Here is a 23,881-nt window from a genome sequence, read left to right as displayed (position 1 = left end):
TTAAATTGTTCGTTGATGCCGTACATTCAAAGGTACCACTTATTAAGTAACATTTAGGTTGTTTTTGGCATTGTTTTTAGCATTGATCACAATCATCACAATCACGGCGACCAAACTGAGTTGTGAGTTTTAAATTTACCTATCAACTGGGTCTATTCATGGGTTTTATTACACTCGCGTCAACAGATTGTTACTAGCATTCGGAAAAGTATCTGAAGTCCATTAGCAAGATTAAAAAGTACATATTTAACCGTATAGTTGAAGGTTTAATCGATATTCAAAAAATTGATAATTCATTACTATACACAGTAGTGAATTATTGAAAGCAAATAAAAATGAGCACGGGTTATTTGCAATAGTAATAAGCACATGTTATTTCGAGACTCTCGCTGTTGCAATACTGTGGTTAAATATACTGAAAAGTCAAGTTTGAATTTGATCCATGGGCTTCAAGCAGAACGTGGGGATCATTTCAGCTGCTGCACGATGAGTTTTTACATGTTCAAAGATATTTCCACTCATACGACATACTTTGAAAAAGTTCATCAAAATGTTTATTTGAACTGTATTGCTAAATTCATAAATATTGATACAATGTATAACTATTCAACGAGGGGTTCATACGCAGGTCAGCATTGTCGTTCCCGTTATACAATCGATTGTGACGACAGTGAGACGTTCAATCACAGCCAACGATGCGTGATTCAATAAATGTCTTACTCGTGACCCTCGTGTCTAGATATCCGATACGCGGCTCGGATTCCACTAGCAAACCCACTCTCGATGGTGGGAACGCCCTCAACATTCCGGCTATTCTTTTCATTGGCACACCCGGCACATCCTACAGATCGGCCAGACGCTTGATCGATGCTTTGAGTAGAATTTCCGTTTCCTCGCTGAAGGTGGCCCGTATACAGACGCCGGTGTAGAACACACCCGCCTTCGTGTTGACCAGATCGTTCCACGATTTCTCCACCATCGGGTGCACCTCCGAGCGAGAGATGAGCTCCTTGCCCAGGATCTGCTCGAAGCCTTCCTTCCGGATGATGACCTCCAGCGCGTAGTTCTTGCTTTGCTCCACGCCGCCCTCCAGCAAAGCTGACAGGAAGATGTCACCGATTGTGCTGGTGTCGGAGATCAGCCTTAACCAGAATCTGTGCCCGTCCAGTTGCAGCAGTAGGCACGCATTATCCACCGGTGTCCTCGGAGGCAGCGATATTTCCGCCGATGCCGTCCCAAACGATATGACCGGTGTGCGGTGATGTACCGTGACGTGCTCCTGTAGTTCCGGTGCTGGAAAACCGACATCAAACGTTAGACACGCTGTTCGAAATGCCGAAACGAGAACTTACCGGCGATCAGGTCCTTGCAGTACTCTCCACATGGGCAGTGGAAAATCACCGGAGATGGACGTGGTGGGACGATCAGCTGGATACCACCGTCCTCCGGGATGCTGCTGAGACTCTCCACCGATACGTTGCAGGACATGGACGAGGTTGGTCGGCGCACCGTGAGACTATTGTACGATGCGGACAACTCCGGAGCGAGCCGGTTCGCCGAAGGACATCGCAACACCGACACCGAGTTGTCACGTCTGTGGAACAAAACGGAACTGATGTCAAAGCCGAAGACACACTGACACACATTGGCCCATAGTGAACTTACTTGAAGATCTCGCTCGATGACAGCGATAGTGACTTGCCCTTGGAGCTTTGGAGATCACCGACCACATCCGGAGGTTGCTGGTGCTGGGCGTGCTTGCTGAGGTTGTCTACTGAGCTGGCCTTACCCATGATGCGTGCCAGGAACTTGTGCGTGTGTGAGTGGAGTGGCCGTCCCGTACCCGACAGGTGACTGTCGCTACCATACGGACTCTTCCGACGTTCACCAGCAGCACCACCTCGAGCTGAGGGAGTTCGTGTACACCGAGCACCAAACAGACGCTCTCGAAGCCGACCATCTGAACCCTCGCGTAAGTTAAATGCCTCCGTAATGGACCGGTACACCTGCTCGGCCAACAACGATCGTCCGACGGTGTAACGTTCTCGACAGATGGCGCAACGATCAGCTCGAACCCGACACCTGGCACACACGAGATGTCCATTTTGGCACTGGAACACCGGCGGAGGGATCGTATCGAAGCACACGGGACACTCGAGAGCGGCCACGATCGTTTGCAGACTTGCCGTAAGCCGCTCGAGGTTAATCGGCATCGGTCCACAGCATAGTGACTCCGGATTGCAGGCCGGTTCCATGCCGGTACTCCACAACAACAGCGTCACGATGTCGGTTTTCGAGCGTACCAAACCGGCAACTTCTGCGATGCGCATGCCAAGGACATCCTCGTTGTTGACCTGTGGAAGGAGACAGAGAGAGAGAGAGAGAGTGAGAGTTCATCCACCGATTCCAGTCCGGTTCCTTCTCGAATCGATTTTGGATTACTTACCTCTAGCACACAGTCACCGACCTTCAGCCCGGTCACCTCAGCCGGGGAGTCTGCATCGACACCGCTGACCTGTCAAGTGAGTGACAGAGAATGACAGATAGAGAGAGAGAGATGTATATGAGGGTGACATAAACAATCGGGCTGTTGTGAAGCTGTTGCTGTTTGCTTGAAAACGCTGGCCGTTTTGAAAGAAGCTCGCCTTGAAACGTGATGGCGGTAGCGGAACAACCAAACCACAGATCGCGCCACGAGATGGAAGGTGAAGGTCGATCATCGATCGTCGTCGCGATCCCTCGTTCATACGCATTTAATTCGAGGGTCGCACTGAGATGGGACGCCGTGTGTGTGTGTGTGTCTTTCGCCAAGCTGAATTCATGCTTCAGCGACTGTTGTGAGATTTGGGAGAAATTCGTCGGAAAATCGTCCATTTCACACCTACCCATGGGTACGGGTCCCATTTGCTGCGTGTCAGGTGAAACCCACAGGACCCGTCGGTTTTCTTGGGAATGTGCAGTATCCTTACGGACGGATCGTAATGATCCTCAGCCGCTGTCACCACTGCCGTGGATCCTTGTTCCGTCTCACCAGACGTTCCAGAGGTTGGTGAGGCTAGCGCCATTGTCAGTTTCGGAAGGGAATTCGGTTGGGCGAGTTTTGTCTCTACCATGGCGGCAGGAAAAAAAACACGATCGTCCCAAAATGGTAAACAACACCACACAGACGCGCACACGTGCACAATTAAAACGCACTTATTGCCGAGGAAGTGATTCTTCGCGGAGCAGATTTCACCGCACGTTTCGCAACGCCATCGAGCTTTCCGAGCGGATGCGTTCGAATGGCCGTTCCGTGAGAAACTGATGTACTGGCGTAGTGGTTTCGGTGTTCGCGCGTGAACTATACCCCTTCCAAACTGCCACCCAGAGCTGATCGGGATCGTTCAACACCAACCGGTTTGGTGCACTGTTTGTGCCGCGAAAGAAACGAAGGTGTCGCGCCAGCTGTGGAGGCTGCAAAAGCCCGCCAAACACGACCCTGAATCCAACGGCTAATGGCACACATTCGACACGGCTCACTTCCGCCCGGACGCTCGTGAGATCATGCGGTGGGTCAGTGTGCGATTGTGAAGCCTTCGAGCCTTCGAGTATGCCACAGTTCCTCGATGCTCGTGCACCGCACGCCGGTAGGTTACGTTTTTTCGTTTTTTTTTTTGCGCCAATTAATTCAACCGACTTGAACGTTTGGCGTGACTCGCGTAGCTGCGCCACGTGTACCGTTGCGTGTAACCTACCGTTGCGCATAGCAACGCGACGTGCAGCGCGTGTCGCCACAACGCCTACTATACCGAGCTGCTCAACCAAGTTGGCGAGCCATCGAACGAACATTTGAGCATTTCCTACGGAAGCGCATCGGTCTGGTTAATGTGCGAAGAATGCGCGAGTTTTCTTCGTTGTGTAAGCGCGCGCGTGGTGGTGATTCGCGTTGCACGTTTGACTGGATTTGAGAAAGTCCTTCTCAAGGCAGCGAGAGCTTCGCGTGGGCTCACGGTTCGAGGACGATGACGAGTTTTTTTTTGTCACTAAAAGCCATTAGTTTGAATGGCGACCGAGAGGGAGGCATCTTCGTCTTATTCTGGGTGGAAGATATTTCGGCATTCGGCGCACCCAAAAGTGTATCCACTTTAATGGTTCTAGACGAGTAATGGTGAAAAAGTGGGTTAGACTTGCACTCATTTGTCAGGGGAACAGCTGCCTTGTCGGAAACAGAGAAAATGCTAACTTACCTGCCTGAAAACTTTCGCCTCTTTTAGTTTATAACAAAGGCAATACCAGTAACATATGTAGTAATTTCAAATGCTGGAGTTAATGTAGTTTGTTTGCTCTTCGATTCATCGTGGTTTCTACTTAACCGATTTGCACCATTCTTGGTACATAAGTTTGTGATGGTCTCGGGTTTGGAAGTTTGATGTTTATGTTTTTTTCAGAACCCCACAAAAGGGGGGCTCCTATACAACCCCACATTGCGAATATTCACTTCAAAATACCAGATAGGCTGAAATTTATATAGGCTTAAAATTTTATTGACCGAATATACGTTTCATTACTACAAACTTAGACTGGCGAAGTTTCAGCTCTCTCAATGGGGAACATACGGGGGCTCCCATACAACCCCCCCCCCCCCCTCCCCAAAAGTGAATATTATTCGCTTAAAATTATAGGTGATGTCCGATTTGGCTAAAATTGGCACACATGCTTCTTTTTACATTTTGAAAAAGTATTCAAAGCTTCAACCACCTCCGCGAAATAAAAAGGGAGGCTCTCATACAGCCCCCCGTCTAACAAATTTATAATAAAAGCTCGATAATACAAAGAATCACCGATTTGGCTCAAATTTGCGATACATGTTTCTTTTTTATTTTTGTGGGGAACAAAAGGGGGGATTCTTTTAAAACCCCTCATTAAAAAAGGCTACACTATTCAACTAAAAATAAAAAAACCCTTGGCCGAAGTTTAACACATATGCTTCTTTTTCTTTCTTCTAAAGAATCCAAAATTTCGACCACCCCGGTCAAGAAAAAACGGAGGCTTACATATATCCAACCATTGTAAAAGTAAATAGTATTCGCTTAAACATACAAATTACGGCCGAATTTTGCCTAAATATAACAAACATGCTTCTTTTTATTTTTTGGAACAGAAACCTAAGCGTCAGTTATCCCGGAGAGGGAAAGGGAGCTTTTCATACAACTCCCTTCCCGTATTATGAAACAATGTGTTTGCCTATTAATGGCTATACTAAATTCAAATGATGACCGATTTGCCTGAACATGTTTTTTAAATCTTTTTGTAAAGAAGAAGAAAGCAACGAAAGAAAAGTATTTTTGATATAAAATCCTTTCATTGATATGGTATTGTGGGCAGGAAAAGGAAGTGTGATATCTAAAAGTGTTCGAAGGATAGATTTGTTGAATGAGTAGAATAGTATGAAAAAGCAAAGATTATCTAATTGTATAAAGTGTTACAAAAGCGACAGAGAAAGATGCACTAGCCGAAATAAAAAAAACCTTCTAAGATAAAGCCAGTAATTGAGCGAATAGAATGACTGCAGAAATAAACCGATAGAAGACGAATAAACACATCAAAGTTTGAATTACACCAGCATTCGTAAAAATGCCCCTCAAATTATATCGACCCGAATGAAATCGGGTAAATCCGCTATGCAGCTAATGCAAAGAATGAGTGAGAGCATGGTCCAAAGCGAACATTGCAATTTTGACGTCATCACACGCAACAGGAATAGCTCAGAACTGTGATAATTTTATTCATTACTGCGATCTTCAGGCGAGCCAAATTAAAAAGTTGTTTATTGCGAGCTATTATTTGAAAGATTCGCGTAGATCAGTACTTTACGTGTACCGCTGGTTGTCCACGATGTTTTCCAGTAGAAGCAGTTATAAAATTTGTAAAAAGCACGAATCATTTGACACACATGCTGCAACAACTTCCCACTGGATACTCTCATCCGCTACACTTACCGTTCGGGGGAAATGATTTAGTCAACTTGTTATCGCATGAGAAAAAAAAACAAAAGGGAAAAGCATGACACGACTCGGTACTGTATTCAATAAAAATCATCTGGTTTTTATTGTATTTCGATAGATTATTTTTTTTTTCATCAATTTCTGTTTAAACATTTCCACCAGTTTGCCGTTATTCACCGTTCGCGTCTCGTCGCGCTATGATGCTACCGCTCTGTACAATGCGCGTATGTGCCCTGGCTATTTGTCGGCGCGCATACTGATATTAGTTTACTCCGTTAAGTTTCACCGCACGAAGATACTCTTCCTGCCCACGGGATAATGTTCCCGAAGGGCGCGGCGATACCGTCGGATCAGGATCGATCCTTCCCTGACTCGATCTTGTCCTGCTTAACCGTAATCAAATGAAGTACCGACACTATGAGCAAAGGGTGGGGATGTGGTACAACGAAACGAATTCTCCCGTGAGCAAGGTAATAATGCAGCCCTTTTACGATCGATTAGCCAAGGGTCCGTTTGTCCATCGGAAGGAAGGGGCGTTAATAAAGCGACTACTTCATTTAGGGGGCCAAAAGGTTTGTTTTTTTTTTTTTTACAAATCCGTTCACTTTTCTTTTGGTTTTTATTTGCTTTGTTTGCAGCGTCCAAAACGTATGCTAGTCATCAATGTTTTTTTTAGTTTTAGCAAACGCAAAATAGACTGGGAAGAAAACGAAACTCTTACAACCGCAAAAGTTAAATGTTTCGCACCTTCTTGAAACATTACACAAACATTCGACGCCGAATGTTTGTATTCCCGCATAGTGCCGCTCGCCCAGATCTTCAAGAGAGCGGCTCACAATTTTTGAATGGAACCTTCATCGTTTAAGGATGCATCTGAATCATGAGTAATGCCACAATGCACACGTGTGTCCGCGTATCGTGGAATCAAACTCACAGTCAAACTATTCGGTGTCAAAAGACACCGAGTTATCCGAGTTGGTTCTGCCACTCCTAGACATCACGAACGATCGCTGCTAATGTTTCTCCTTCCTCTGCTCGTCCTGCTTACATATTGATATTCACTTCATGCTTCCTTATTCTGTACTATGTTGCGTCTGAGCATTGTTTTACTTATTGTTGTGTCTTTCGTTATGCAGTTTCACATTGTTTATAAATATTAATTTAAGTTAATTGAAATTATAATAGGGACAGAAAATACATAAACAAAAAGCGAAAACCAATTACCTACTTACGAATTAATGCATGCTTGTTGTGTTTGTGTTTGTTACGTCAATTCTTCTCCATTCACGAACGGCCCTGCCACTTTCGTCTCACTTTTGCTATGCTTTGCTTGATTTTGTTTTTACATTTATTAGCCTTATCTTTTTTTTTTCTTCTAACCATCTAATCCACCTAGTCATACAATCAGCATCAACACGGCGCTGTTGCCTCCGTCATTGCCTTTTGGCCACGTTGGACACCATGGGTCAGTCGTCAGTAGCTGACACTGCAGTCAATCGCTAGTGCATGCTTAATTGCCGCCAGATAGTAGCTGATGATCGACCTTCATTAAAGTGTTTCTGAGCAAACCGAAACCAATCGTTCCTAGCAATGCAATCCAATTCCTAGCACGTTGAGCATCCCGAATCTCGTCATTCAATCTGTCTGAGACGGCTCCATCAAGCGTTTGGAGCTTTGTTTAAGAATGTTCAATCTGCTTTAAAATTTTTTTTTGTGCCGACAATCACGACGTGGAAGGTGGAACTATAATGCACAACATCATCGCTGAGCTGCTAGTAATCGAACCTGTTCAAGCACATGTTTCACCACAAACGGAAACAGAGCGAATAAAAAATGTAAAACAAAGGTATGCCGTTGTAGACGTAGACACAAACCATCTTAACGGATCCCACCTGAAGAACCGAGACACACAACGTTTGGTTTCGATTGGTCACAATAAATCTCACAAAGCCAGATGACCTCTGTTTCGTTACACGCAGCTTGATCAGCAATTTCAAGATGCTGACCCATAATGAGTGAACTGATGTAGACAATTCACTCATCGTACTTATTTACTTATCAGGCGCTACAACACTTCTTCGTCTTAAATGGCTCAATAATAGGTGTACAGCCTCCTGTCTTGGTAAGGTTTTCTAGGACTTGAAAATTTCTTGTTGCTGGATAGGCTGTCCTCTTGGGTACGGAGAAGGCTCAGGAGAGATTTGAATCTAAAACCCTAGCGTGTTGGTGCCAGACGCTAATGAGAACCCAACCAATCCATATCAATTTGGTCTAATTTGTTGCACGTCAGTAAATCAATTGTGCAGCTCATAGAGTCATTGTGATTGCTCCTTACTCAATTGCCTCTCGAACAACTCATGTACTATCATACTGTGCTGCTCTGATAATGTTGACTTTAAAAGCGTTCGCTCTTACTGATCCCTCACGTGTGTAAGCACTCCATAAAAGAGCAATGTTCTACATTTGGCTGTACACTGTAAACTGCCTTGCCTGTACGTTGTCGTCAGGGCATACATGGTTTAGGGTTTGTAAATTCATTATTTTTTTCTGGAACCTTCCGAATGCAAATGGAGATTCCAGTTCATTCTAATATTGATTTTGATTGATTATTAATCGCACTGAACCGCTCTTCCTTTATCAGTTTTTTAACCGAACTGGACTGTTTGTTGTTTGTGTTTAAAAGCAAATTACCGTTTCTGATTATATCTTCCTGGTTTGATCGTGGATGCACTTGAGTGTGTTTTAAAAATTCTCACCTAGTTTAAAATCTGTCTCCGCATCAAGCATCAAAGCCCGAGCGGATGCATAGCCCTGTAATTTACGCCGTCAGATAAAAGCATTCCGGTTCGTACTGCTGTTTTGCAGATCGTTTTGGTTTTGCATGTAGTAGCGGTCAGTTTTTGTCATGACAAACAAAACTTGGATTTCGCGTACCACCAAGAAGCGTCCATGCAGTGCAGTTCAAGTCTCACTCATGCAACCTCTTGTGTTTCAGCTCTTTTGCTCGTCTCTCTCTCTATCTCTCTAGCCCTCTAGCTCTTTATCTCATATCCACTAATGTTGATGCTACTTAAACATTACACTACTACAAGAATAGGGTATTCTTTAAATCGCGTTTCTGCCTTGCGCCCGTTTTAGCCGGGGCATATATATACACGCTTGTTTATGTATGTTACGAAGTACTAACTCATACGATCAATTGTTTCACCTTAGCTAAATTACCGCTTAAGTCACTAAATCATTAACACCACAAAATATTCCTGTTCGTTTTCTAATAACTGCGCTGTATTTGTTTGTTTCCGCATGTCTTTGTTCATGTAATCAATCAATTGCATCACGCCAATCCGCAGCTATACGTTTGCAATTTTCAATTGATTTTATTCCGTTGAACGGTTTCACATCTCCTGCCGTTTTTTTTTGTTTCTTCATACAACCCCAATCGAGTATCTGTTTTCGTTTAGTTTATTTTAAATCCGTTCCTTAGAAGTGTGACCTCCAATAGGCGTTATGTTCGCATCATAACATTCCATTATCTCCACCGGCATAGCGTTTTCGTTGCCAGCTTTTGTTAGTACATTATTACATGCCTTTGAGCTTGAGATCTTCCAGTCGGTGTATTGTGGGAGTGGATTTCTTTAGAAGAAATCAGGTACAGATTTAATAAAACAAAAGCAAACGACGAGAATCACAACTATTCATAATTATGTTTTATACAGTCACATACTACGACAAATCAATTAAAATGTTGATGGGTGAGTCAACAGTCGCTTTCCCAACCAGTTCTTGGTTGCAATAACATTGATTTATGATAACTTTTGCATGACTTTTATCTGGAGGTACAAATGTGGAGGCCACAAAGCAATCACTCTGATTTAAAAAAAATGACAATGTCACAAAACAAGACAGGCAGAATCAAAATGCTTCAAATAAGTTACTTCATACTTGACTCAATATAAACGGAAAATTAAAAACAAAATGAAACACTAACTGGTTAAAAACGATGTTACGAGGGTTTAAAATATACAATTTCATCTCTTTCCGAAAGATGCATGATAATGCGAGCTGTTGCTTGCAATTGCTTAGCCGACGATGGAAAGTTGTCAAGATTTGATGATAGTTTTCAGCGGGTCACCGTCGGTGGCGCTAACGCCAAAGTGATGGTTCGTCACGCCTATCAGGCTTCCACTGCTGTTCCCCGAGCTGCTCAAGGTACTCGCTGTGGTGTTGCTACTGGTCGTACTGCTGAGGTTACTGATAGTGCTATTGTTACTGTTACTGCTTCCGCTGCTGCCAGGGCCCATCGGGCTAGCATCATCCGGCGACACGCCGACCATCGGAGACGGACAATCCGTGGGGTATTTTCTCTTCATGCTTATCTGCTGCTGCACGGCCACCATCGACGAAGATTGCCGATGATGTTGCAGATGGTGAGGCGGCTGATGCTGAGAATGGGCCTGTAGGTGCACTGATTGTTGATGATGCGACAGTACCGATTCCGAGTGCTGATGGTGAACCCCGCTCAACGATGACGAATTGACGGTAGTTGCAAGCCCGCTAGATAGAGGACTGTCGGGAAGGAAGGAATGATCGAGCGAGTAGTGCGAAAGCGCTCCGTCCGTTTCGTTGCTCTGCAGGTTCAATATGCTATCAATCGCATTCTGCACCTGGCGACTGATGTCTTCCTCAAAGTTAGGCACTCCTATAGTGTCGAATGAGATATGATTGAACTGATGGAGATCATGGATCACTTGCTGTTGACTATGCTGTTGTTGATGCTGCTGTTGCTGGTGATCATGGAATGATGCGCCGGTACCTTCCAGCATACTAGACGCCAAGTGAAGCGAATCCTTGCCACTGCCCGACACAGGACCATTCATTCCATTGCCTGAACCAGCGTTATGATGATGCTGAGAATGACCGGAATTAATCACCGGTGGTCTACTATTCTCATCGGCAGCATTGTGCAGGTGCAGGTGTTCGGGAGGATCCAATCCTAGAAGTTCACGATCGAGATAGTTGATTTTGTTGTGAGCACTATTGTTTTCGTGGCGCGAACTACTACTAGCAATACCATCGCTACTGCCACTACCGCCACCACACAGAATTAAGCTTCCTGTTTCATCGTCTGTGATTCGACCACTATTAGTACCACCGCCACCACCATGCATTAAATCGTCCGTATCGCTGAAGCAGCCTTTGTTGCATTTTTGCTCGTTGCCGACCGCATCCACAGTGCCCGAGAGCGGCTCGTCCACTGCCGAATGCATGTGTTGATGAAGATGAGGGTTGTGATTGTGATGCAAATGGTGAGCAATGTGATTATTGTGCGCAATATGGTTATGATGCATAAGATGCGACTGTTGCTGTTGATGGTGATGAAGCTGCTCATCCGGCTGCTGATGTGCATGGTGGTGAGGGAGCGAATCGGGATCACTCGGGTCACCGTTATCCAGTATGCCCGAGCTACAGATACTGTTAAGATTGTTCAGGCTTAGGCTAAGATTAGTATCCAGCATATCAAGCACATGCCCGTGGTGATGATCGACATCCTCCGCCGCCGTTGCCGATGCCAACAAGATGTCTCCATTCCAGGACGTGCGCTTTGACACTCCATGATGATGATGATGATGATGGTGATGATGATTGTTGTTGTTATTATTGTTATTGTTATTATTGTGATTGTTACTATTGGTGGTTCTACCCATCATGATAATGTTACTTGTCGCCAGCCCATCGTCGTCTCGATCGACCTGTCCAACCATCGGATTTCCGTTGCGACAGCTACCGATAATGACCCCACCTGTGCTTAAGGATCTACCATTACCACCACCACCAGATACTAGACCACCACAGCTAATGTTAATATCGGTGCTACCACAGGGACTACCACCAATGCTGTTGTTACTACCATTGCTTATAAGAATGTGATCGTTACCTGGCGTGGTCTTCACAGCCGTCCGATTCGAGTTGGCTACTCCTAGCGGCGTTTCGTTGCATCCACTGTTAGTGGTTTCATTGCTGCCAGCACATCCCATCAACCACCGGTGATCATCCGTTTTCATGCTACTGCTATTGTCGCTAAGCTGTTCTTCGTTCCGGTCGAGCGACAGACACTGTCGCTTGCTGGGATTTATCGTTTGATTTTCTGACGGTTGACCCGGGTACATCATGCCAGACGAGGAGGCATTGCCACCTGCGCTGGCATTTGCCACGGATCCCGACCAATGACGCTTTTGCGTGCCACCACTCGAGGGTTGTTGTTGCTGCTGTTGAACAAGATCAAAGTTACTGTTCGTGGTTTTATGCAGGAACGACTCGGTTGTTGTCTCTTCTTCCTCATGAGAGCCTTGGAACACCGAGGACGACCAGTGGCGCGAGGCGATCAGCTCATCTGACTTATCACTTATCTCAGATGCGCCGCATGCTTCGGTCGATGACGAACCACCTGCGTGCCGAGATAGTGATTCGCAGCCCCCAAATAATGCGTCCAATCTGCTTTCGACGGTTTTCGAGGAAGTGCCACCACTCATCAACGCTGGCCCGCTAGACTCACAAACTCCATCACTGTTCGCATTACCCACGGTTCGTTGGTGAGAGTTGAAAAACTCGGACAAGGGTGAATCGATGCGAGCAGCTGTCGATGACTGCTTGTCATCAACCGTGGCGTTGAACAGCTGCTCCAGCTGCTTATCCACACTTTTGGAATCACTCGAATGGAACATTTCGTGAATTTCTTCCTCCGTCGTTTTCCGTCTGCCCGAGGCATCAATATTATCAATCGCTATCGCATTGTTACTTCCAACTCTCATGCCTTCGCCATTTCCCTCTCCTGTAACATTTCCATCGCTCGTTCCAGTGAAGTAGCTAAGATCCTTCTGGAAGCACATCCACTCATCGTATGCCGAATCGTTTTGCTCCGTCGACAGCTTTACCGTGGCAGCCAGAGATTGCGTAACTGTCGAACCTGATTGATGATTATTATCACTTCGCATTGCCATGCAATCCTTTTGATCAGACACTGAATGTACTTGATTGAAATAGCGCAACGTAGGAGGAGTTGTCGTGGTCACCATGGATGGAACAGACGAACTTTCGTGTAGTTGGTTCATAGTGTCTCCTTTTTTCTCTTCAATCACACCACCATCGCTCTTTTTCAAGATGAAACTGGGTGTAATTTCGCTCTCGATATCATCGTAGCTATTCGGCGCCGTTCGAGCATTCTTCTTGAACACATCATTCCAGGGCGTGCCCACATTGGTCATGTTTCGCACGGAGCTCACAGATGTTTCTTGCTTTTCAACCTGCACCACAGACTGTACAACAGACGAGGTGATGTTGGTCTTTTGGAATGTACTCTGGAAGGATGTCACATCGTTACCAGCAGATTGATTCACCGATGAAACAACACGCACAGCTTCTGTATTATGCGCAGCAGCGTTCAATGGCGTCACCATTGGCACACCACTTATGGTAGATGAAGGTTCCGATGAACTCGTCTGACCGGTGAATGATTTAGAATCCTGCCTTACGTGTTCACTGCTCTGATCGCTGTTGGATAATTCTGACAGAGTTAGCGGTAGAAGTGGCGATTTACTACGTAGAGGAGCATTGGATGATGTTTCGCTTAGTTTGGGTTTGTCCTCATCTGACGAAACACAAATTACGTCGTCTGAGCTGTTGCATGACGGAACAACATTATTCTCTGATTGTCGAAGGTGCTCCTGCATTTCTTCGATCTCTTGTGTTATATCCGCCTTGAACAGTTTGTTCACAAGCATCAGCTCTGAGGTGCGTACTTCTCGCTAATACATGAAAATTACAGAAGCAGAAGTTATGTTTAGAAAATAATAAAAATGCTACCTTGTTCGATGTAACTTACCATTGATTCATTGATCATCAACCGCTGGTAACGGCTGAGCATTGTACGGAATGCTTCTGGAAACCATTCCGCTGTAGTTTCGAATTGCAGTTCCTCTTCTTCATTTTCTTCACATTTTTCCTCGTACATACAGTGATAGCGAATCAGCCGCTTAATAGCATCTTGTTTGCTCCCGAACGGTGTGTTTGTGTCCGGTTTCGTACAAGCATCCTGATCTTTCTGTATCTGTATCTCAAATCTATTTGGCCGCAACCAGGAATAGAAATACGCAATGCATAAAGAAAAGGAAAGAAAGCAATATATGTATCAGTGGATTTACTAAAATAAATTGATAAAAAAGCTCCAATTCATCTCAAACCCTTTTTCTGGCATACTACGGTATTGGAGTTCGTTTGCATCTGGTAGGTAAAAGATTTAAAAAATAATATCACACTCACAAACTTGCACGGGGCACTTTGACTGCGGGGCTGTTTGGTACATTTGTCGTAATGTATGTCATCGGAGTGGACGGAGAAGTACCCGCTGGAGCTGCGATAATGACTGCCGGTGTGCTCGAGTTGTTGTTCATAGCAGAAGCGGCCACGACAGCCGAAGAGAGAGCCTGGGCCGTCGTTGTTGTCGTCGGAAGCGTGGTAACCGTTGCCATACTTGTTACTGTAGTCGACGTAGTAGATGATGCCGTCATTGCCGAGCTAACATTGCCGTTTGACATGGCCAATGGCGGCATGCTAGTACTATTTCCGGTAGAAGCGAATGATAAGCTGCTACTGTTGGCACTGGACGGAACTAACGGCGGCGGTACAGCAGAAGATATTGCGGACACTGAAGATGGTGTAGAGGTTCGCAAGGGAGCAATGGCTGTCAATCCGGGAGATCCTGTGGTAGATGCAGTGGCTGCCGAAGACGAGGTCATTGCGCTACATGCAATCACAACACCGCCGCCAGTTTGAACGTGAATCTGTTGTTGCTGGTGCTGCAGCTGTTGCTGTTGCTGCTGTTGGATTCGCGCGGCAGTTTGTGCAATCATTTGAGGGGAACCACTCAGAATTGCATGTGACCCACCGACGATGACGATCGAAGAGTTTCCTGGGCCAGCTCCAGTAAGAGTTTTTAGTTGACCCGTCGGTAAATTCGTTGCCACAAGTGGCGGAGGAGCGGGATTATTCGAGCCACTGCTACTCGTTAGTACCGATGTTGGGGTCATCTGGTTGGTGGCGATCAATTGATGTTGATGATTTATGATCGCCGTTGAAGCAGCACCATTCGCAATACCGCCGTTATCGATTTTGGTTACCATCGAGCCAGCAGAATTAGATGGCGCCTGTGCTGGTACGAGCGTGTGTAGCGGAGGAATACCAGAAGTATTCACCTGCGATTGGCCAGCAGTGGATAGGGTTATTTGTTTGTTATTGACTACAATTTGATGTTGGGGAATGATCGTTCCTCCCGCTACAGTTATGTTGTTTTTCAGACCTCCGATGCTAGTATTAATCGAAGCTGCCGTAGTTGGGGTGGTAGTAGATTTGACACCCTGTTGGATTGATACCGGTGGCGGTGGAGGTTGTATAGTCGACGTTATCGGTATAATCGTTGTGGTCTGCTTTGTGGCAGCTATATTGGCCGCCGTTCCAAACTTCTGCACGCCACCGACGCTCTGTATTGGCACAGTACTGCTGGTGATCGTAATGGACATTGACGAATGCGTAGCAGAAGAAGCGACGCTAGTAATTGTTCCAGACGTCAGGACGCTCATGTTGGCACCCGTTGCAGAGGATATAGGAAGTAGCAGTTGATTTTGAATAGGAGCTGCCATGGTAGTCCCACCACTAGCCACATTCTGGAAAACTGCCGTCCCACTTGTACTACCGGTGGGGGTAACTGTGATCGGCGAAATAATTGCCTGCTGCGGCTTTATCTCAGCATTTGCTGGCATGATAGTGTTGCCTCCTGAAGCCTGACTCTGACTATTCACGATTGGTGTTGGTGGCGGTGGGAGCGGCTGTTGGGCGTTTGTGCTCGAAAATGAATGCCCTGTCGGAATGGTTGGAATAATCTTACCACTAGACAGGATCTTTTGCTGCTCCATGAATAACCGTTGCAGCACGGTACAAATCTCTTTGTCCGACATCGTTTGCAAATTCTTTATCGTGGGCAGCGGCTTGCTATGTATTGGATTCGTAGGGTCAAATTCGGCCGGAATCAGAAGCGATGAGAGAAGATTCTTGTTTTGTAATTTAGTCGACAGCTGTTGAATCTGTTGTTGAACACTCTTGAGATGTTGCTGCTTTAGTGGGGTCAACTGAATTGTCTGCACTCGAGGTACCACTGTCGGTGTTCCTACAGCATTAGGAGTGCTGTTGCTCAGAGAACTCGCTGGAGGTACCGTAGAATTCACACTGACCAACGGAGGTATAGGCTGCTGTTGCATTTGATTTTGTAGCTGCTGTTGCTGAATGGTGCTGCGATTCTTTTTCACTGTTGTTGTAACCGTTACATTGTTGTTAATCATACCAGACGACGCTGCCGTTGCAGTTATCGTCGTCGATCCGATCCCTCCTTTGACAATCATTGTTGTCGTGGTTGGAGTTTTTATGACTTGATGCTGTTGAGGATGCACTTGAGCAACTAAGGGTTGATTCGATACTACTTGTTGAACTTGCTGTTGCTGCTGTTGTAGCTGATGTTGTTGCTGCTGCTGCTGCTGTTGTTGTTGATGTTGCTGCTGTATGCTGTTGGTAACAAAGTTGTTTGGATTCACTGTACCCACTATTTTAGTGCCAATTTTGGTGCCATCTTCCGCCAGGATCGGTTGTGCATGTTGACCAGGCTGCAGGACGACACTGGGTGGGAAACCACTAGCAACAGAGTTCACCTTTACCACAGTGGGTTTTGTGGGGCTGGGAGCTGGCGGCGTCTTTTCCTGCTTTTTCGATCGATTACGTTTCGGTTTTTCTTTTGCAATTATTGTAGTAGTTGTACCGGTACCGGTGGAGTTTGCGATGGTGCTACTGTTGTTCACTATCTTAGTACCTATGACGTTACTTCCAGGGTTGCTCAAAACCTGTTGCCCCTTCATTGCTTGACTGTTTAGCTGTGACACCTGTTGTTGCGTTACCATTGGAGAATTGACCGTTCCCTTTAGTCCTTGTGTCATGGAAGGAGCAGATGAAAGGACTGGCGGCTGAGACTGAGAGAGTGTTGGAGTTGGTCTCGTTTCACTGGACTGCGTTACTTGACCGACATTGTTGAAGTGGATTTGCCCTTGCATCAAGCATTGCGCAAGCTGCTGCGCATTGATTCCAGTCGGCACAATCAACACACGCTCCATTGGGCCCAGGGCGGCCGTCATTTGGCCAGGATTCAGCTGAGTTATTTGATTATTTAGTGTGTTTAACGAGAAAAGCTGTTGGTTTGGCCCAACCTTTGGCAATTCTACAAGTTTTGGCGCGTTCGGATTCACCATGACTGTTGTGTGATGTTGCTGGTGTTGTTGTTGCTGCTGCTGTTGCTGCTGTTGCTGCTGCTGCTGCTGCTGCTGCTGCTGTTGTTGCTGCTGTTGCTGCTGCTGCTGTTGTTGCTGCTGTTGCATTTGTGGCGTTTGTGGTAACGCCTGCTGGTGGCTTAACACTGGTTCAATAACTGTATCTGCTTTTCGTGTGTCCTTCATAGCTTGCTGTGAGTGAACCACGTGTGTCTGATTATTGCTACCAGCGGTTTGAACGTTTTGTTGCGCTGTTGTCGTGTTTACGGCAGACTGTGATACGAACACGGTCGGTGGCATTGTTTGATGTGATACGTATTGTTGCTGCTGTTGTTGCTGCTGTTGTTGTTGCTGTTGCAATTGATGTTGTTGTAATTGTTGTTGCTGTTGCAGGTGATGCTGTTGCTGCAATTGCTGTTGTTGTGCTAGATGATGCTGTTGTTGCCCGGATTGAATGGTTACCGTTGCGGTACCTTGGACCTTCTGCTGAACTTGTCCACTTACAGCGGCCACATTTTTGATGTTTTGGTGAGTTGGCTGGGCAGTTACCACGATCTGATGTCCCTGTGTCGGCTGCGGGGTTATGGATAGTGCCGAAACGTTAGGCTGTTGTTGTTGAGACGTCTGAATGGGAGCGATAGAGGCAGACACACCAGTATGACTATTCGTTATCGTTGATTGCGGCTTGGATGGTTCATTTACCAGCGTAATGTTACCCAAGGCACCGGATAGTATTGCCTGGAGAATAGTCTGCGATTCAGGTGTTTGCGGCTGGTTTATATCGTGTTTGAGAATGAGCTGGCCATTTTCTGCTAGCGACAGGCTTAAGCTGCCCGTTAGCTGGGAAAGTATTCCTTGCGCTGTCGTGACCGGAGGCGGTGGTGGTGGCACTGATTGCTGTTGTATTGCTGGTGACGGTGTAATGGACGTTTGATTTAGATGTACCGTTGGCGTTGCCACAACTGTGGGTTGTTGTTGTTGAGTTGTGGTGAAAACCACACTATTTCCTCCGATCACATTCGATTGCATCGAGGAAGGAATTGACTGTATGTTCTGCGTCAGTTGCTGTTGCTGTTGAAGCTGCGGTGCCGATCCCATTGTTGTCAAAATCGCTTGATTGGGATGCTGCTGCGAGGGCTGCATTTGACTTTGAATAGTGATCGTAGATTGTGACGGGGTTGCCGCAGAAGGCAACTGAGCAATGCTTTGATACTGTCCTGCTACGGCAGTGTTCACAACCTTACTGTCGATGATCGGAGTGATTTGTATTTGATTATTGATCGTACCACCCTTAACCGCCTTGTTCTGGCTTACTGTCGTTCCATCAATTTGAGATATTTGAATATTTCCAATCTGTGTGGGAACTGCACTTGTCGTCCCGATCGTGTCAAACGACTTTTCCAGCTTTTTGCCATTCTTCTTATTGTTTGCTGCACCGCTCATGTTTCCTCCGATTGCGGTAGTCTTCTTCTTCGTGGCGGACGTAGGCACCGCAGGAATTTTACTATTGGTCGGAGATATCACAATCGAAGCAACCGAGGATGCTACCGTCCCCACTGCTGCAGCCGAGGGAGCCGTGTTTAGCGGCGTTACCGACGATAATATGGATTGATGTTGCGAAGTGGTAACTATCGAAGAAGTCACAGAGGACGTCGTTTTCGGTCCAGACGTTAGATGGGGTTGGGCTTCGGCAATCAGTTGGTTTTGAATTTCATTAATCTGACTCTGCAACGTTGGGGTTACCTGGGTGTTGTTCAACACATTGTTCATCAAGCTGTTCACGCATATCGTATTGTTCGGTTGTAAATTAGTAGTATTAGACGTGGCAATAGAGGATGTTGTCGTTGTACTGATCGCTTGAACGCTCGCGGTCGGAGCGACGGTTGCAATATTAACAATTTTCGATTCTTCGTTTGTTCCGCTTCCAAATCGAGGTAACGAAACCGTGTAAGACGCCTGTCCGGAGCTTGAATCGTTTGAAGGATCGATCGTGATCATGAACGATGGTTGGTCCTGTGGCTGTTGCACTGTCGTACCCGCTGCCGTTATACTTGAAGCTGTCTGCTGAACCGGTGGATTATTGATTGGACCCGATGCTGCTTTTGTCACTTGAGTCCCTTCCAACCCGGATGTAGGAATAGAAATGGTGTAAGGAAAATCTCCAGCGCTCTCTGTACCGGAAGCTGCAGTTGGAATCGTTATCATGATATCGTTTCCACCAACAGCAACGTTCGTTTGATTTGTTGTTACGACTTGCTGCTGCTGATGCTGCTGAGTTTGTGCAAGCATCTGTGTACCCATCGGTGATGCTCCGGATGAAACTGCTGCAGGAGGTGACAATATATCCTTGCCCGCCTGCTGTGATCCTGAGCCAGTGGCTGGAGAATTGTTCATCGAGTCGCTTTGTTGTATCACAATGTTTGTTGAATATTCCAACCCATTCCCGGTATGGTTACTGGTCGTGGCCAGAAGAGGCGGTGGTTCATCGGTGTCCATAAAATCATCATCCTCGATGCCGATACCAGAGATTTTCATCAAATTGGCCAAATCAAGCTTTCCTGTCGACGTGTGCGTATTCGAATAAGATGAAGGTGAGCTGGGAGATGTTTGTCGCTCTGCGGACACTGGTGCCGTCGTTGTCGATGTTGGCGTGCTATTGATCATTGGCACTTGACTAACAATTGGGGCGCTCGATTGAACGATCATCGGTGCTGCCGTTGCAATGGGCGGCTGTATGGGTTTCACCTTTTTCTTGTTCCGGCGCTCTTTCTTCGGCTTTTCCACCTCAATCCGTGTAGCTGTGGCTAACGTCAGTGGAGCCGGTGGAGGAGGAAGCTGAGTCGATGGCTGCTGCATGGCCACTGGCGATGCATTCGGTTGTTGTATCGTTGTCGCCGTGTGGTTAAATAGCTGCTGTTGCTGCTGCTGTCCTGGAATAGTTTGTGCGTGAATTTGTGCTTTCACGCCATCAGTAACGATCACTTGCTGACCGGAGGCAGTCGTGAGGATTGGTGTACCGGCATGGTGGTGGTGGTTGCGTAAGCTGTCCGTTGCAACCGTGGGTATAATTTGAGCTGTTTGAATCTGCCCATCAATCGTGGAAGTAGTCAGTATTTGCTGACTCCCCGTTTGGTGCTGCTGCTGTTGGGGCGTTGGTTGTGGCTGCGCGGCACTCTGTGCATTAACTGTGATCGTGTTCGGTCCTGCTCCAGGAGCCGTAGCAAATTGAATATTTTGAGCGTTGACAACTATTTCCCCAGTAGGTGTCGATCCAGGTCCCGCACCGGGAGTGGACGAGGGCGAGACAAATGTTGCACCACCGGGGGCAGTGGCAAGTTGGAGATTTACGCTCCCGAGCTGGTTTAGGTTAATATTTTGATTCTGAAGTCCGAAACTGCCCACGCTCGCCTGTTGAAATTGAGCCGGAAGAGAGGTTGTTAGCAACTGCCCGTTGAGACCGTTTGGCATTTGAATCTGAGCTAAATTTCCATTTAGCTGAAGATTTTGTATCTGAGCGACACCCTGGCTCAAGAGATGCTGATTAATGGCGGCGGTTATTTGTTGCGGTTGCCTTTGTCCCTGTAAACCTTGAATCTGCGTTAACGGTACGCCCTGGTTCGTCTTTAGTCCAGGAATGTTCTGTTGCACCAAATTGCCCTGCGACGAGACGATAAACGTAGGAGCAGTCGCCAGCTGCATCGTACCGTTCGCATTAAGTATTCGAAGCACCTGTTGCGGTTGGGGTTGCTGAAGTTGGGGCCTCGTGTTGTGTATTACCAGGCTAGGCGTGGCAATCTGAGGAGTTGGTGGACGCAAAATGAGCTGAACCCCTTGAGGTGTGTTCTGCTGCACCAGCACCGGCATTTGGTTCAGTAATAGTGGCTGGGCGTTAAGGTTTCCTGTCGGTAGAATTATTGAACCGTTTTGCGCTGCTGCTGCGGCGGTTTGCGCCGCTGGCGCCCCCGCCTGTTGCGCGCCTGCCTGCTGTGTCGTCGTGGTAACCATTTGTCCGTGTACTTGCGCCACATTAGGGGTCGCGCCCGTGTGTGTTTGGGGTGCGGCGGTAGTCGTGAAATGCACTTGGGTAGCGCCACCTGCGCTGACGCCCGCTTGGGAAACCTGTATTTGCGCCGGCAGTTGTGACACCACTGTCGGCAAGGATACGGAAGTGATTGTTTTCGGTTGCGTTACAATCGTTTTCGTGCCATGCATCACCGGAGTCCCACCGTAAGTTGAAACAAATGTCGCCGTTTGTTGAGGACTTTGCTGATGGTGCAGAGTCAGCGGTGTGGATGATACCGATGAAGAAGAGGATGTCGAAGATGTCGGCGAAACCGAAGGCGTCGTTGCGGCTGCCGGCTTCGGAAGAATCTGCGGTGGTCCTTTGTTGTGATGTTTCACACCCGTAATGTTGCCACTTGCTCCAGATGCTCCTGGCGGAGAATTCTGAATGGCATTCCCACTTATCACTAGCCCACCGGTAGTGGTAACAACCGCCGTCGAAGAGGATGAAGGTATCACACTCGATGCTACCGAACTCGCACCAGCTATGATTTGCTGTTGCACAAACTGCTGCTGATGCGAGGGCGACTGCTGAATTGCATGCAACTGTTGCGCCTGTATCGTCTGAAGTGGTATATGTCCTTGAGCATTTGTTTGGTTTAGCTGCGATTGTTGTTGGGGACTCGGCTGGGATACGATCGTCGTTGTGTGCCTTCCGCTTTGCTGCTGCAGTTGATGATGTTGTTGCGGGACAGCAGCCGCAGTGGTCGGTTGCGACTGGGTTATTGCGAACTGGGAACCTTGAAAGATTTGCACTATTTGATTTCCGGTGCCCATTACAGGATACTGAAAAGAAACGTCACACGGAATAGGATTAATATCTCCAATTATGGGAAAGCTGGGAGGATCACATTAAAGCTCAAGCACGAACACTTTTTTCAATACTGCTTCGTAAGCACTTAATGCAGTTTATGCTTCTCCTCCGCTAATTAGTTATAATAAATAAATGTGCTCAACGTTAACGCTGCTTCTTTACCTGCTGAATGATAGGCTGCGGTGTCGGCGGCCTCATTTGCGTTGGACCTCCCGGATTGGTCGCGTTTGACGTCCCAGCGGCCAGGGAACCACCGGTAGCACCACCGGTTGTGACCAGGATCGAACCACCGTTCGGACTTGCAATCGGACTGGGGCTGGCAATGGGACTCCCAACAAACGATACCGCTGCGTGATGCTGTTGGTATGTGTGCTGCTGTTGCTGCTGATGCATTGCTTTTTTCGCCGCTTTCGGGCTACTGGCGGCGGGCAATGTTCCATGTCCATGGCCTGCATGTGACTGATGGTGGATAAGGTGGTGTTGTTGCTGCTGTTGCGGTTGCTGCTGTATCGCACCTACCGTGGACGACTTACGACCCTTCTGATGAATTAGGGGAAAAAACGGATCAGTATCAGTATTTGAATTCATTCGAAATACAGCATAGGAAAAATCCTTTGAAAATAACGTAAGCGTACCTTATTGAGTGCAATATTATTGGACCCGACTAGAGTCGTATTAAACTCATTGCCAGGCGCAGTAGTGATGCTGTACGTAGCTGCGCCCGCAGGAGACTGCGTAGGACTAGGGCGGTATACCACGGTTCCGGCATTTGGGCTAGTGCTGTTACTCAGTATTTGCTGCTGCTGGATGATAGTGGATTGCTGCTGACTGAATGATTGACGTCGTCCAGCTATACCCGTCTTACGGTCCTAAAACAAAACGCAAGATTGTAAGAACAAGCCAGTCCTCTTACGCCAAACTAAGGCGAAATGCACAAAGTTTATTCGGCAACTTGTTGTCTGATCAATCCAAAGTTTATGTTACGTTTAAAACCATGAATCAGTCTATACTTACTTGCTCCTGAGTCACATTACTGATAGCGCTATTTGTCACCAGCAGAATGTCTTGTTGTTGTGAAAACGGAGATTGAGACGGTGACGGTTGCAACCGAGGGCTCGCTGGTATCGACGGCGATGGGCTCGGTGTTAGAAATGGACCCGGAGGAGACAAAATACCTGAAATAGGTGTAGATAGCGATTGTTATTCGAAAACATAAAATAAAATCCTTAATGTTTAACAGGAGAAACATAAAAAGGAAGGTAAAGGAGAGCCGTGTTTGGTGCTTAAATCATAAACGGATTCGCTTTTCTATCATGCTTTCGATATTAACGGACGATTACGGTATTTTTTGTACATTTACCGAATATCATCTTTTCATCGCGATCAGAAGACACGTCTCGAAAATGATCCAATCGAATAACGCTGCACTCTCATCACGCGATCACAACTACGGATTATAGGTGGAGCATCTACTACACAAAATGGCACATATTTTATCACCACACTTAGTTTGTTTCATTTTTAACTAAAACACGACACTTATGGAACGTTATGCATATCTTGATTATTTTTCCTTTTCGTTCCACCCGTCAGATATTTCCGTAGTTACACACGACTAATTTCGGAAACTAACGATTAAGAAATGCTTTTTTTCTGTAACC

General features: G+C 46.6%; 2 protein-coding genes across 2 annotated transcripts; both read right to left on the bottom strand.

The window, feature by feature from the left end:
- Nucleotides 1–619: 619 nt before the first annotated feature.
- LOC128724066 (uncharacterized) lies at nt 620–3,065 on the bottom strand. Its single transcript, XM_053817834.1, has 5 exons — nt 2,886–3,065; nt 2,447–2,515; nt 1,666–2,354; nt 1,353–1,594; nt 620–1,293 (listed from the first exon to the last, which is right to left on the bottom strand). Exons 1-5 carry the CDS (start codon nt 3,063–3,065, stop codon nt 842–844), a joined length of 1,632 nt encoding a protein of 543 aa, XP_053673809.1. The 3' UTR covers nt 620–841.
- A 6,975-nt stretch (nt 3,066–10,040) lies between these two features.
- Nucleotides 10,041–23,590, bottom strand: LOC128724055 (uncharacterized). Its single transcript, XM_053817823.1, has 8 exons — nt 23,581–23,590; nt 23,235–23,395; nt 22,856–23,089; nt 22,383–22,760; nt 17,418–22,192; nt 14,301–17,333; nt 13,864–14,101; nt 10,041–13,786 (listed from the first exon to the last, which is right to left on the bottom strand). Exons 1-8 carry the CDS (start codon nt 23,588–23,590, stop codon nt 10,085–10,087), a joined length of 12,531 nt encoding a protein of 4,176 aa, XP_053673798.1. The 3' UTR covers nt 10,041–10,084.
- Between the last annotated feature and the right edge of the window lie 291 nt (nt 23,591–23,881).

The sequence above is a fragment of the Anopheles nili genome, chromosome 2 (genome assembly GCF_943737925.1).
Source record: "Anopheles nili chromosome 2, idAnoNiliSN_F5_01, whole genome shotgun sequence".
Taxonomy (NCBI): Eukaryota; Metazoa; Arthropoda; class Insecta; order Diptera; family Culicidae; genus Anopheles; species Anopheles nili.
The sequence above is the reverse complement of the archived record's forward strand: the minus strand, read 5'-3'. Positions and strand labels throughout refer to the sequence as shown.